General features: G+C 44.8%; 1 protein-coding gene across 1 annotated transcript; it reads left to right on the top strand.

Moving 5' to 3' along the window:
* Window positions 1–1,666: 1,666 nt before the first annotated feature.
* LOC120846553 lies at window positions 1,667–3,614 on the top strand. Its single transcript, XM_040218361.1, has 5 exons — window positions 1,667–1,924; window positions 2,250–2,347; window positions 2,944–3,045; window positions 3,126–3,276; window positions 3,373–3,614. The coding sequence occupies exons 1-5, from the start codon at window positions 1,738–1,740 to the stop codon at window positions 3,612–3,614; spliced, it is 780 nt and encodes a 259-aa protein (XP_040074295.1). The 5' UTR covers window positions 1,667–1,737.
* The last annotated feature ends 9,321 nt before the right edge of the window (window positions 3,615–12,935 follow it).

Raw genomic sequence — 12,935 nt, 5'->3', positions numbered from 1 at the left:
ACTTCGTCGTCAACATGTTCCGATAGGTCTTCGCTTGACTCTGATCCCGACAGCTCGTCGTCAACGTGTTCCGCGAATTCTTCGCTTGACTCCGGTCCCCGCACTTCGTCGTCAACATATTCCGATAGGTCTTCGCTTGACAGATCTGATCCCGACAGCTCGTCGTCAACGTGTTCCGCGAAGTCTTCGCTTGAGTCCGGTCCTGACACATCGTCGTCAACGTGTACCGCGAAGTATTCGACTGACTTCAGTTCTGCCCCCTCGTCACCAAGGCGTTCAACATTCCAAGAATTGTCATTTTCGTCGGTTGAGCTGATTTCCATGTTTGCTTCTCTTCCTTCGGACAAACATTCATCACGGCTCGGAAGCCCTCCGACAGCAGAACCGACGTCCAATCCTTGGTCATAGGCGCCTAAATTGGCACCACAACTGGTTGCAGTCGGCAAGCTACCTTCGCCGCGGTTCAAAGGTTTAGCGGTGTTAACGCACCCAGCTCCATGAGTCGCTTGGTAACGTAAAGTTGAAAGCGGTATGACGTACGGCTCATCTGCATTTAGATATCGCTTCCGTCGTTTGATTCTTGGTCCCGGAGTAGCCATGTCACGAATATATCCGACGTCAAACGTAGAATGTAAGAGACATTAGCCCTCGACACTAAATATGTTGTGCACGAAACAGCCGGAGCAGCCGGAGCCCGTTACCGCCAAGAGCCCGATGCATTGGATTGGATGCTGACGGCTAAACAAAAATGAAACTCCGGGACACCTCGTACACCGTGCGACCGTGCCCGGTAGTATATAATATTCGCTATGTAAAAAAAAAGAAAAAAAGAAAAAAAAAGAATAATAAGTTTGTGGTCGCCGTCTGAGCCAGGCGCGTCCCGGCAGTATCACCAAACAACGCACTGGTTTCGAACCATCTCCGCGTCGACCAGGAATAAGAGTCACCCACTTCGAGCTGGAAAAAAAACAACAGGAAAGGTCATTTGAACGCAAACTTTGTGTCAGGCGAAAAAGAAATAAGCCCGTAGCAGACGACGCATAGTCTCAACAGTGCTCCGCGCCGACAGCGGTGCGTCAAAAACCTTCCACAGCCAAAGTAAGGAAAGATGCTAACCCCGCAGAGGACTTCTTCCCTTGGACAAGTACGAGCGCACTTGCCGGAACGTCTTGTTTTGGTTTCGTTTCAATAATAACGACAGGTGGATGTCGCACTGTCGCCCCCATCTGTTGATCCCAACCATAGAGTTATTATAATGTACATTGTAATAACTCTATGATCCCAACAGTAGCTCAGTCTTGAATTTAAAAAGATTAATCCTCGAAATCGCAAAACTACTCAATGCTAAAAAAAAAAAAAAAATATTCACGGTGCCATTTTATTTTATCCTCCATAAAGAATTACTCACTAATCTTTTTTTTTTTTGTTTTGTGTTTATATTACCACGTTATTTGTTACTCTACTATTTCTTCGAAGTGTGGTTTAATGGAAATAGCAACACGGCGAAAAACAGATTTCGTAAAATCTCCTGATTCTTGTGCAAATTTACTTTTTGGGGATCAATCTGCTGACTTTTTTTTTCTCCGTCTGGCAACACTGCGTCGTACTCACGTGGGTAAAGTGAACTGAAACACACGTGGTTTTTGTTGTTCTGTGGCGTGTTTTGGAGTTTTGTTGCCACGCAACGTTGGTATCACGCGTATACGGCTCTGGTATCTCGCAATAGATCCATGCGAAATGCATGCCTATGTTAAGTTCACTGATGGTGTGCATTTGATTTTGCCCACTTCCCTGGTAAAGAAATTCACGCCTCGCGATGCTGCCGACTTCGACGCGACCCGGCTGTACGAGGCCTACTGGGTTTCAGATTCCGGCGAAGGCGAAGATGAGGACTTCTACAACGCCAACGTTATCCTCCTGGGCGGTAAGTAATTTATTAGGGGTTAAAATAACCTTCCATGCTTTTGTGGGTTAAAAACATCATGCGAGTGCGAAAGCTAGTTTCAAGCCATAAGGCAGTTTTTTTTTTTCCTTCTGCTTTTTTTCTTCTTTCTTTTTTTTTTTTTTTTTCAAAATTCAGGCGTGATCACATAGCAAAGACCAGTTTGGGCAGGAAGAGACTGGGGCAGTAACTCTTAACTGCTTTCCTTTCGATCAGTATGTGTGTAGAACCTATTATACTCATGTCACTAAAAGAAGGGTGCTATTTAAACGTGTTTTTTTGTTGTTGTTTTTTTGTTTTTTTACAGAGAGTCTTGATGATCTTTTGAAGAAGATGCAACTGAAGCGGTACCCGATTCCTAGGATTTTGGATGGTAGTGCAACGCAGAAGCAGCCTGCAAGAAAGGCAAGAATAATAGTTTTGCTCTGTAATTGCTCTTAAAGACCTAACAAAGATGCCATCTCCAAAGGATACCAAGAACATTTTAAGCTCATTGTGTCCTTAAAAAAAATGGTTGAACACCACACACATGGACTAAATGCAAACGCGACCGGGAAGGGCAAATAAATACTGTTTGGAAAATATCTATTGTGCCAGGATAGGGCCAGCAGAACTTTGGAGAGGAAAGTGTTAAATACAGAGGTAGAAGAGGATACAAGAGACATCTCTATTTCACTTTTTTCTGTCCATGCGCACCGCGAAATGTTTTTTGGGGCAGGCACGCAGTAAAAATCATAGCGCAGAACCAGTCCATACTGTAGCAAAAATCATAAAAATAGCAACTCTATTTTTTTCCCGGGTTAGGCCTAGCTGCTTCTCGGCGAGTATCCCGATAAAATAAGGAACTGAAATTACTTCTCATGCCCATTTTTCCAGTCGCTTTCACTGGTAGTGGAGGTTGTTCCGTAATAATTTGTGCATGCAAAGCTTACTAGCCTACTTATCTTGTGAGTATGACACTGCTTGAGTAAATATTTGATATTTCTACTGTTTTCATTTAGCATGTCCAAGACCTTGGACGAAAGGAAAAAAAGAACCGGAAGGAGATTGGCAAGCGGTCGAGGCTTGATGACATCGCTGCAGATTTTAAGAAAAAGCAAAAGGTGCAGAATTATCAGACACCTAAATACTTTTGCATTCTGAAGTTATGATATTCCAACAGTGGCAATGTATTTTTACCCAGACCCAGGAGACGAGGCCAGCACCTCAAGAGGATAGGATCCTTCGACATCTCCTCCAGGAGAAAGAGGGCAAAATAAAAAGACTTCAGAAAGAGCTTGCCGAGGAACAGGCTCACAGCCGGAGGCTGGGTTTGGCCCTTGCAATGAAAATTGGTGTGCATGCTTCTCTTTCTTATTACGAACTGAGTCTTTTAAAAAAAGGAGCTATTATAACCTGCATTGCCGTTCAATTTCTACTTGGTTTTTCAGAAGCTGCCTCAGAACCGCAATGGAGGAGGCCTGGTACTTCAAGCGAGGAGCATCTGTTGGCTGAACCACCGTCTTTTGAAGGCATTGAACTGCTCGGTAAGATTCTAGTGTACAAATTTATTTCATCTTTTGATCATGCTTATCCGTGCATCAAATTTTGTTTAGAAGACTCGCCAAGTCGTCTAGTAGAGGAGGTCCCCAAAAGTCCAGTGCCATCAACCTCGTACACAGGCAAGTTTTAAGTTTGTGTTGAGCTTTTACCTGTTAAATGACTGTCAAATGTAATAACAGACAGTAAGATTATCCTTCCCAAAAACTGAGAAAAGTAAATCCGATTTTAATTCTGATACTCTCGAAAATACCTGCAAATTTCTGCAAGCCCAAATGCTGCGCTGGGCAGATGAATACACGGTGCCATTTGACAGAAGGCAACCCTCATGTAGTCACTGTAGTAAATAGAAACTTGTCATCTAGAGGAAGAGCTCATATGTTTGCTGCCTGACGTGGACCATAACTGTCCATCACTTACTGGCAAAGGAAGAAGACTGATTTATTCACAGAGAAAAACGAGAGCAAGTACAAAATGCTGGCATGACCGAGTTGAGGTGCCATATACTCGATTTACCCTTAAGCTGACAGTGCAGTGGAAGGTATGCACTGGATGTAGCAATCGGAGCCAGCAACATGCAACATCAACGTGCGTTGTCATCGCGCCAGAGAGTGCGGTGACATCCCGCACAGCTGGCTCTGAATTTGGTCCATCCAGCACGTATCTTCTGCTGCAATGTCAGCTTAGGGTGAACAGAGTATAGTCTGCAATACAACCGTAATTTTCCACCACGCCGTCCACATCGACGGTCACCACCGATGCCATGTTCGCAGATAGAAGGAGACCGGCATGCAACGCGCGCGACCAAGCTCTCCTTGATCTCTGATTGGTCCGTCGTTGCAGTCGTTCCCGAACGTAACGAGAAAGTTCAGCCCGGCTCAACTCCTTACGTTGCAAACGAACACGAACAAAACGACCGTTTGGCACTTCGTTGCTATGGTAACTTGTTGTTCCAACCGGTTGCGTTCGTTCGTAAGCGTAGTGGTCGCTCCGAACGCATCTGTCTGAACGGGCCTTCAATTGCATGTGCAAGTGACCCAAAGATTGAATTTTCTAAATCAACAGTAACCTTGAAGTTTGTTGATGGCAGTTGAATTAGGATATAAGCAGTTTTCCTTTAAAGGGCTCCTCCAACGATATTTCTGCTTCTGCTTCTTCTTTTTTTTTGCGCTTCCTGCCTTTGGTGGTTCGGGAAATTCGGGCAACAAAGACAAGACCGCAAAAAGGGATGGTGCATCATATTTTAATTTGACAAGGCGCAGAACAGTTGATAGATGGTGGCGCAGCAGGATGCTAAATGCGCGTGGCGGGTACGTTAAAAGAACTGGCTTCCTGATTGGCCAGGTCCACCAAAAGTTTCTTTCTGAGTGCGGAATAATAAGTGACTGTTCTTACATCATAATTATTTATAAAAGTTATTTTTATTGAGCTCTGAGAGTTAAAATTTTAAGAACTAAATATAGTTTAATAAAGCACGAAAAGAAGAAACAACAACAGCAAGTGTTTTGTGATGTGCGCCGTCCCGCGGCATCCGTGTCGCGGAAACTGAAACCAATCTTTTAGACGACACATTGTACTTACAATAAAATAAAATACAATAAAATGCTAACATGCTCTCTCTTTTCGTGCGCTTTCACGAAACTCGGCTAGATGAGTGGGGACCCCAGTCACCCCTGCGGCGTGCAGGGGGCGACCTGGGTGACGGAGGGACGATGCACGAAGGCAAGCACGGAGGGGCGAGCTGAGCGCCGGTGATGTGTGCGCGGCTTTCGAGAGGCGGCCATTCTATTTGACACGCCAGCGGCTTAACGTCGAAGGAATGTTGTGCACCTGCGTAAACCCAGTCCAAGGCAACACTGTACCAAGGATAGCCGACGCTAGAGTCACTATACAGCTACGATGTGGATCTGGCTGTGGAGGGGTGACAGCATGTATCGCGCGTACCATTGGCAGCTCCATTTACGTCAGAGTGGTCTGCTTTTGTAAATTTTATTTGCTTATAACTTCCCAATTAAATTTTATTTTGGAAAACATTTTTTTTTTTTTTTTTTTTTATTGCGTTGTTTGTTGTCACTAAGCACAAGTTTCAGACCAGTCAGAAAATGATCGGAGGGGCCCTTTAAAGTAAGAGTTTGCTTATGGCACTTCTTCCTTTTCGCTAGTTCTATACCAAAACCTACTCGAAACCTATCTTGAAATGTGCTCAAAACCTGTTCAGAGTTTACTTGACACCTATTGCGAAACTCGCCTTGAAACTGTGTGTTCACCAACCATGGGCTCTTTTGGAAAAAGAAGCTGGCCCCTGGTGAAATTCGAACTGTGCCAGTGCCGGTCAGTGCAGTTAAAAATCAATGCCTTCATCTACTCGGCCACTGTCACAAGTCTGGTAGGGTGTATGTAGATGGGCGTTATAAACCACACACCAGCACGTCTGTGGTACCTCATTGACACGCTGGTGAGATACTCCACGGTATTATTTCTTTTCAGGAAACCTTTCCGGAGCGGAAAAGTCTACTGACGAACCTTCACTTGGCCGAGCTCCTTTTCCGTCAGCTGACCAGCAACCAGGCAAGTACAGAAATGCTCAAAAGGGGCAGAAAGCAGATTTCTGATACAGTTTGTTTACGGTGGTGATTAACTCTACGGTCTGTAAGGATCCTAAAAATGCGCTCCCTGCCTGTGGTGGTTCGGGAGATTCAGGCAACAAAGACAGGACCGCAAAAAGGAATGGTGCATCATATTTTAATTTGACAAGGCGCAGAACAGTTGATAGATGGTGGCGCCGCAGGGTGCTAAATGCGCGTGGCGGGTGACGTTAAAAGAACTGGCTTCCTGATTGGCCAGGTCCACCAAAAGTATCTTTCTGAGCACGGAATAATAAGTGACTGTTCTTACCTCATAATTATTTATGAGAGGTAAATTTTTAAGAACTATATGTAGTTTAATAAAGCAGGAAAAGAAGAAACAACAAAAGCAAGTTTTTTGTGATTTGTGCCGCCCCGTGGCATCCCTGTCGCGGAAACTGAAACCAAACTTTTAGACGACACATTGTACTTACAATAAAATAAAATACAATAAAATGCTAACATGCTCTCTCTTTTCGTGCGCTTTCACGAAACTCGGCTAGATGAGTGGGGACCCCAGTCACCCCCGTGGCGTGCAGGGGGCGACCTGGGTAACGGAGGGACGATGCACGAATGCAAGCACGGAGAGGCGAGCTGAGCGCCGGCGATGTGTGCGCGGCTTTGGAGAGGCAGCCATTCTATTTGACACGCCAGCGGCTTAACGGCGAAGGAATGTTGTGCACCTGCGTAACCCCAGTCCAAGGCAACACTGTACCAAGGATAGCCGACGCTAAAGTCACTATACAGCTACGATGTGGATCTGGCTGTGGAGGGGTGACAGCATATATCGCGCGTACCATTGGCAGCTCCATTTACGTCAGAGTGGTCTGCTTTTGTAAATTTTATTTGCTTATAACTTCCCAACTAAATTTTATTTTGGAAAGCTTTTTTTTTTTTTTTTTTTTTTGTTATTGCGTTGTTTGTTGTCACTTAGCACAAGTTTCAGACCAATAAGAAAATGATTGGAGGGGCCCTTTAAAGTAAGAGTTTGCTTATGGCACTTCTTCCTTTTCGCCAATCCTATGTCAAAACCTACTCGAAACCTATCTTGAAATGTGCTCAAAACGTGTTCACAATTTACTTGACATCTATTGCGAAACTCGCCTTGAAACTGTGTGTTCACCAACCATGGGCTCTTTTGGAAAAACAAGCTGACCCCTGGTGAAATTCGAACCTGTGCCAGTGCCGGTCAGTGCAGTTAAAAATCAATGCCTTCGTCTACTCGGCCACTGTCACAAGTCTGGATGGGTGCATGTAGATGGGCGTTATAAACCACACACCGGCACGTCTGTGGTAGCAGATTGACACGCTGGTGAGATACTTCACGGTATTATTTGTTTTCAGGAAACCTTTCCGGAGCGGAAAAGTCTACCGACCAACCTTCACTGGGCCGAGCTCCTTTACCGTCAGCTGACCAGCAACCGGGCAAGTACAGAAATGCTCAAAAGGGGCAGAAAGCAGATTTCTGATACAGTTTGTTTACGGTGGTAATTAACTTTACGGGCTGTAAGGATCCTAAAAATGCCAGAGTTGTGATCATGCGCACCATATTTTTGTGTTAAAACAGCAATTCAAAATGGCAGCCAGAATGACAAAGGGTGCCCATCAACAAACAGCAAGTGAAGGTTTCCCGCGCCCCTGACTGGCCGACCCGTAGGAAATTTCTTGAATGTGTCTGTGCATCGTAGCCCAAACCTTGTTTCTCAATGGCGAGTCTTTTGTCGCACCATTGTGCCATGGAACTATCAAATCTGTCGCCCCGCAAGCTCGAGAGACCGGAATGGACAGCAGACATGGGGGCCATATTGTACGATGCCATCCCGATGAGCGACATTGATGACGGTCATTGGAAGCGTTCGCTCTAGGAAGCATGCTAAGCGGATACAAGAAGGTGCAAAGAAAATGTATTTTACTGTTTTCAATACGATGATTACAGTACTGTTGCCCACACTGCGGAAAATGTGTTTCTCTCGAAGTATAATTTGAAACGAGCCTAAAAAGGTAAAATGATGTTTGCAATCTTTGCAAAATGTAGCATTTTCATTAGTCAACTTTTACCGGTGGACCAGGGTGTTTCCTTCGTAGAGAATAGTTTGAATTTATTTCTATTGCAACGTGCTCGATATTTGGTTTTATAGTCTGAAACTTTTAATATGCACTAGCTGACACCTACTACACAATACAAAACCAAAACCAAGGTTCTTCAAAAACCTGGTTGCACCCTCCTTACCATTCTCTGATGTGGAAAGGGAGGGAGGCGCAGGTTGTGTCACAAGCTGCACCGGTGGATGTTGTGTAAGGGCAGGGAGGTTTACCATTTTTACTTAGTGTGAGCAATTTTCTTGGGGTTGAAGATTAGGAAAGGGACAGCGTGTATCACGTTTGGGTAAATTTCTGCCTGTAGTATACTTCTTTTCAGCGCAGGTTAGCAAAAGGCAAAAGTATTTTGCGATTCATTTGGAGCAACGCAGCAGATGTGTCAACTATCCACAAGGAAAAGTGCACTTTGACTGTGCATTGTCATGTTCTACGCTCATACATTCTAATTGGGGCCCATCTTTTTCACTTGCCAAGTTCGCTGAAACCAAGGAGGTTATAAATACTAGGAGGGGGCACATTGCAATATGTGTGAAGCCTAGTCATAAACAGTTTAAACGATTTTGTGCCCAGCGTGACCGCAGATCTCTCTGGCGATTGGTGCGCGTGACATGTCACCTGGGAGATGGATGGTTGATTGTAGGACTCCTTGCAGGCTTGCGCGCGCTCCGTCCGGTAGGTTTTATCAGATCGAAGGCTAGACTGTGATGTATTCTAGTACCCCATAGCTTGACGAAGGCTAGCTATGGTCACGTGATGTGGCAACGTTGGCATGGTAAGTGAGGAGAGTAAGGAGGAAAATGAGAAAGAGGCGAGGCGTCAAGGGAGCATGGCTTGTGGAGGCTACGCAGCCGACGTCATGCCCTCTCCTACCCTTCTATCCTCCTTGGCTGAAACAGAGTTTAGTCTGTTAATCATTTTAGTGGATTTCAAGAGCCATTCTTGGGAGCAAACCATCTCCTTGTCCCAAATATTTCTGATGAAATAAGCTCTACACCTGAGTGCAAGTCAAGATAATACTGCTGACATACTGTGTCTATTTTGGTGCAGCATAAGAAAAGTACAAGCTTCGCCTTCAGCTCCTGATCGTTTCCTTCCGTCGTATGCGGCTGAGTGTTTGCTGAAGTGTTACTAAAGATAGAAAGGTTATGCTGGAGGCAAAGCTGTTACTATTTTTCTTCTGTGGCAACAGCGTATGGTATCGAATATTTAAGACAACCCTGAGACAGGGGGCACAGAAAGGGGACAGAACACGATCAAGTTTCTTGTGAGACTTCGTCGTGTTCTGTCCCCTTTTTGTGTCCCCTGTCTAAGGGTTGTCTTAAATCATGATTGTAAACCAGTTCGTTCTGTGTTTTGTCCCTTGTCCGTATCCCCAGTCTCGGGTTTACAACTATGCTAAACCAGCTCGGCTGCGCCTTATCACTCATTATAGTATCCAAATTGGTAAGGATTTCGAATCTAAGCAAAGATACTACCTTGCTTGCAGGATTCCTGCTGCCAGAGCCCGCTCTACCATGTGCAGGCCCTGCACCACCAGTGCTGATCGAAGGAGATGGAATGGTAAGTGACCAAAATTGCTTTGAAGGAACAATGAAGACGATTTAGGAACTTTGTTTGACGACTGAAATAGGCTTCATGTATAATCCAGGGAATGTTGACCAATTTTTGGCCCTAATCGTCGCCTGCGTGTCGCACAACTTAATAGACTGAGCTCACTAATCGTTGGCGCATGCATCACGCCACCATAACTGTAGTTCACTGGATGCTGATGGCAGTACACCAGACAGCTCGTGCTTTGCTCGCGTAGGCTAGGCTTGCAGCTGGCTTGTGGCATGTGCAAAAAGACTGCAGCTCCCAGGACACATTGCGGCAGCGGCGGCCATATTTATGGTCATATTTACGGCCATATTTACTAGAGTCCTTCGTTACTTTCCTAGTCATGGAACTTCCCCGTAACACTATGGGAGCGCTTCGTGTGCTGCAAAGCGTGACTGTGCAGTGGCGCTAGCGTAGACAGTTCAGCATAACTGGACAGCAGATGGGCATTCAGTAAACGCAGTGGTTGGCCCCCCGGAGCCCACAATCAAGCCCCACGGCCGGTTCGCTCATCTTGCGGTTGCGGTTAAGAGGAATTTTTATGTCGCAATACCAGCTCCACGGGGACATGGAAGTACCTAGCGCCCCTGCCTGATGGCGCGAAAATCCGTGTCACTTCAAGCACTAAAGTTGGATTTCGCATGCAGAAACTGACCGCAGAGGCTTGCAATTCGAGTCTAATTAAAAGCACCCTTGCACTTTAGGAGTGGCAGGTAAAGTTACGGCCGGGGAACACCAAGATGAGCCAAAATGATAGATAAATCACGCTATACAAAAGCAGAGATGGGACTTGGCGTGGAAGGCTTCGAATTGTGGCATGATAGGACTTCTATGTTATAAATTATATTTTACGCGTGTCTTACTTTTTAACTGTGATCCTTTTTTAAAAATTGTGCTTGCTGTGTCTAAGTTTTTCTTTCTTGCTCAACTTATCTTTTATAAGTTAGTATTACAAAATTTTATTGTTATTATTATTTTAGTACTTAATTTTATTATATTGTTATTTTTATTATTACAATAAAATAATATTACAAAATATATATATGTACATAATATTACAAAACTGTTGTCACAGCAAAATGTAGAAACTTTTATCCCATTTCACGCAAGTAAACGTTTAATCTTTTATCTGGGTTTTACAACTTTCTCATTGCAACTACAGCTGCTATACTCCGTTTCACCTTCAGTCCGAGCGCAGCGCACGCTAGGAGCCGTCCCAGCCAATCCAGCGTTGGGAGAGTTTCGTGTGACCTTGAGCTCCCTGTGTCGCCCTGCCCAACCGGCAGGTCACGCGTCTCTCTCCCGGCACTGGATCGGCTGGGATGGCTCGTGGCGTCCACTGCGCTCGGACTGAAGGTAGAACGGAGTATAGATTTTTTTTTTTTTTTTGTGGATGTTTCAATTTTTGAGTTTACACAACTGCAGTGTCTGTTAGGGCCAAATATGCGCCTTCTGTTATTGAATGAGTCGTAGCAAGCACCTTGAATATTGAAAAAACAGATAGAATTGTAGTTGCTGGGGAAACAACGTTTGTTTCGACCCAGTTTGTATGAAAGTCATGCTAATGCCATTATGAAAGTCATGCTGATACCATTACCTTGGCTTCCTTTTAACAAACATGAAACCATGTTATCAGCGCAGTAACTTAGCTTGATCTTTTTTTTTCTTCAGGCTTGTCGATTTAACAGGTGATTCAAACAATAAAAAGTCTGTGGCACAGTCGTGCAAGTGGTAAAAAAAGCAAGACATGCGTAAAATATAAATCTGAAAAAAAAAAAAAAAGGTGTTTAGTGTTGGCGCGATTTGAACCCAAAACTTTCACGCAGCGATGACAAGACTCAACACCGTTACCAGTCCGCCACGCAAGACGGCAGAACTTGCGCAGCTGGCGCAGACGTATATGTATAACACCACTGCTTTTGTCTTGCGTGATTTATCTTTTATTTTGGTGCATATTGACCTTTTCCGGTTGTAACTTTACCTGCCGCTTTTAAAGTTTAAGGGTGTGGTTAATTAGACTTGAATTGCAAGCCTCTGCGGTCAGTTTCTGCGAGCAAAGTCAAACTTTTGTGCTCGAAGCGACACGCATTTCTGTACCATTAGGCAGGGGCATAGGGTGCTACATAGTTCCATGTCCCCAAGGAGCTGGTCACGTGACATAAAAATCCCTCTTGGCCACAGCTGCAAGATGAGCAAACCGGCCCAGGGGACTGATTTTTGTCACGGGTGGGAGAAAAGTCAGAGTCTGCTCTCGCTGAGGGATGCTAAAATACTGTTAGCAGACACGTCGTCCGGTAACGCAAGGGAAAAGTGTGGTTTGTCTGCTATGAGGCATCGACGCCATTGTGGGCCATATGGTACTAATTATGTCCCACGGGCGGGTGGAGAGGTCGGGAAAAAAAAGTTAAACTGAGAACATCTACTATTTCCTGAAGGGCGCAGTTGATGACCTGTGCTTCATTTTGAAATGCGAATTCCATTCATTCTCCTGTCGTACATAACCTGACATCCGCTGGTGAACAAATAAGAATTAGAAACAAGCACCTACCTCGCATGCGAGAGCTTTCCTCTTCCGTAAATAGGTGAGGACTTCTGACCTACTTAGGATTATGAAAGCTCTCGTATGCCAGGTAGGTGTTCATTTCAAATTCTTAATTATTCTCGGGTGGATGTTGGGTTACGTACGACAGGAGAACGTATCCAAATTTCTAAACGATGCACAGGTTGTCGATTGCGTCCTTCAGGAAATAGCGGAGGTTTCCAATTTAACTTTGTTTTCGATCTCCTCTATAATCTCACCACCTGCTAGCTAGTATCTGCTAGCAAGTGGCGTCTCTGTTCCGTCAGCAAATGACACCTCGTGGCAGACGAACCGCGCCTCTTTTGTAGCAGACAAACCCTGATCCGGCTGAGATCGTGCTCTCACCACTGACCAAAATTGGGCTCCATGATTAGAAAGTTTTAACATATTAGGTGACAGCGTCTCTAAATCGACTGGAACAGAAACTGCCAGTAAGCTTCACAGCCATTCTTTTTTTTTTTTTTCGGCATGTCAACAGATTTGCAGCTTTCAAATGCGAGGTTAGAATGCCAGAGTTTAAACGATACTGGATTATCTGAGACCTTAATTTTAA

This window comes from Ixodes scapularis, unplaced genomic scaffold, assembly GCF_016920785.2.
Source record: "Ixodes scapularis isolate PalLabHiFi unplaced genomic scaffold, ASM1692078v2 ptg000137l_1___fragment_3__unscaffolded, whole genome shotgun sequence".
NCBI classification, from domain to species: Eukaryota; Metazoa; Arthropoda; class Arachnida; order Ixodida; family Ixodidae; genus Ixodes; species Ixodes scapularis.
The sequence above is the reverse complement of the archived record's forward strand: the minus strand, read 5'-3'. Positions and strand labels throughout refer to the sequence as shown.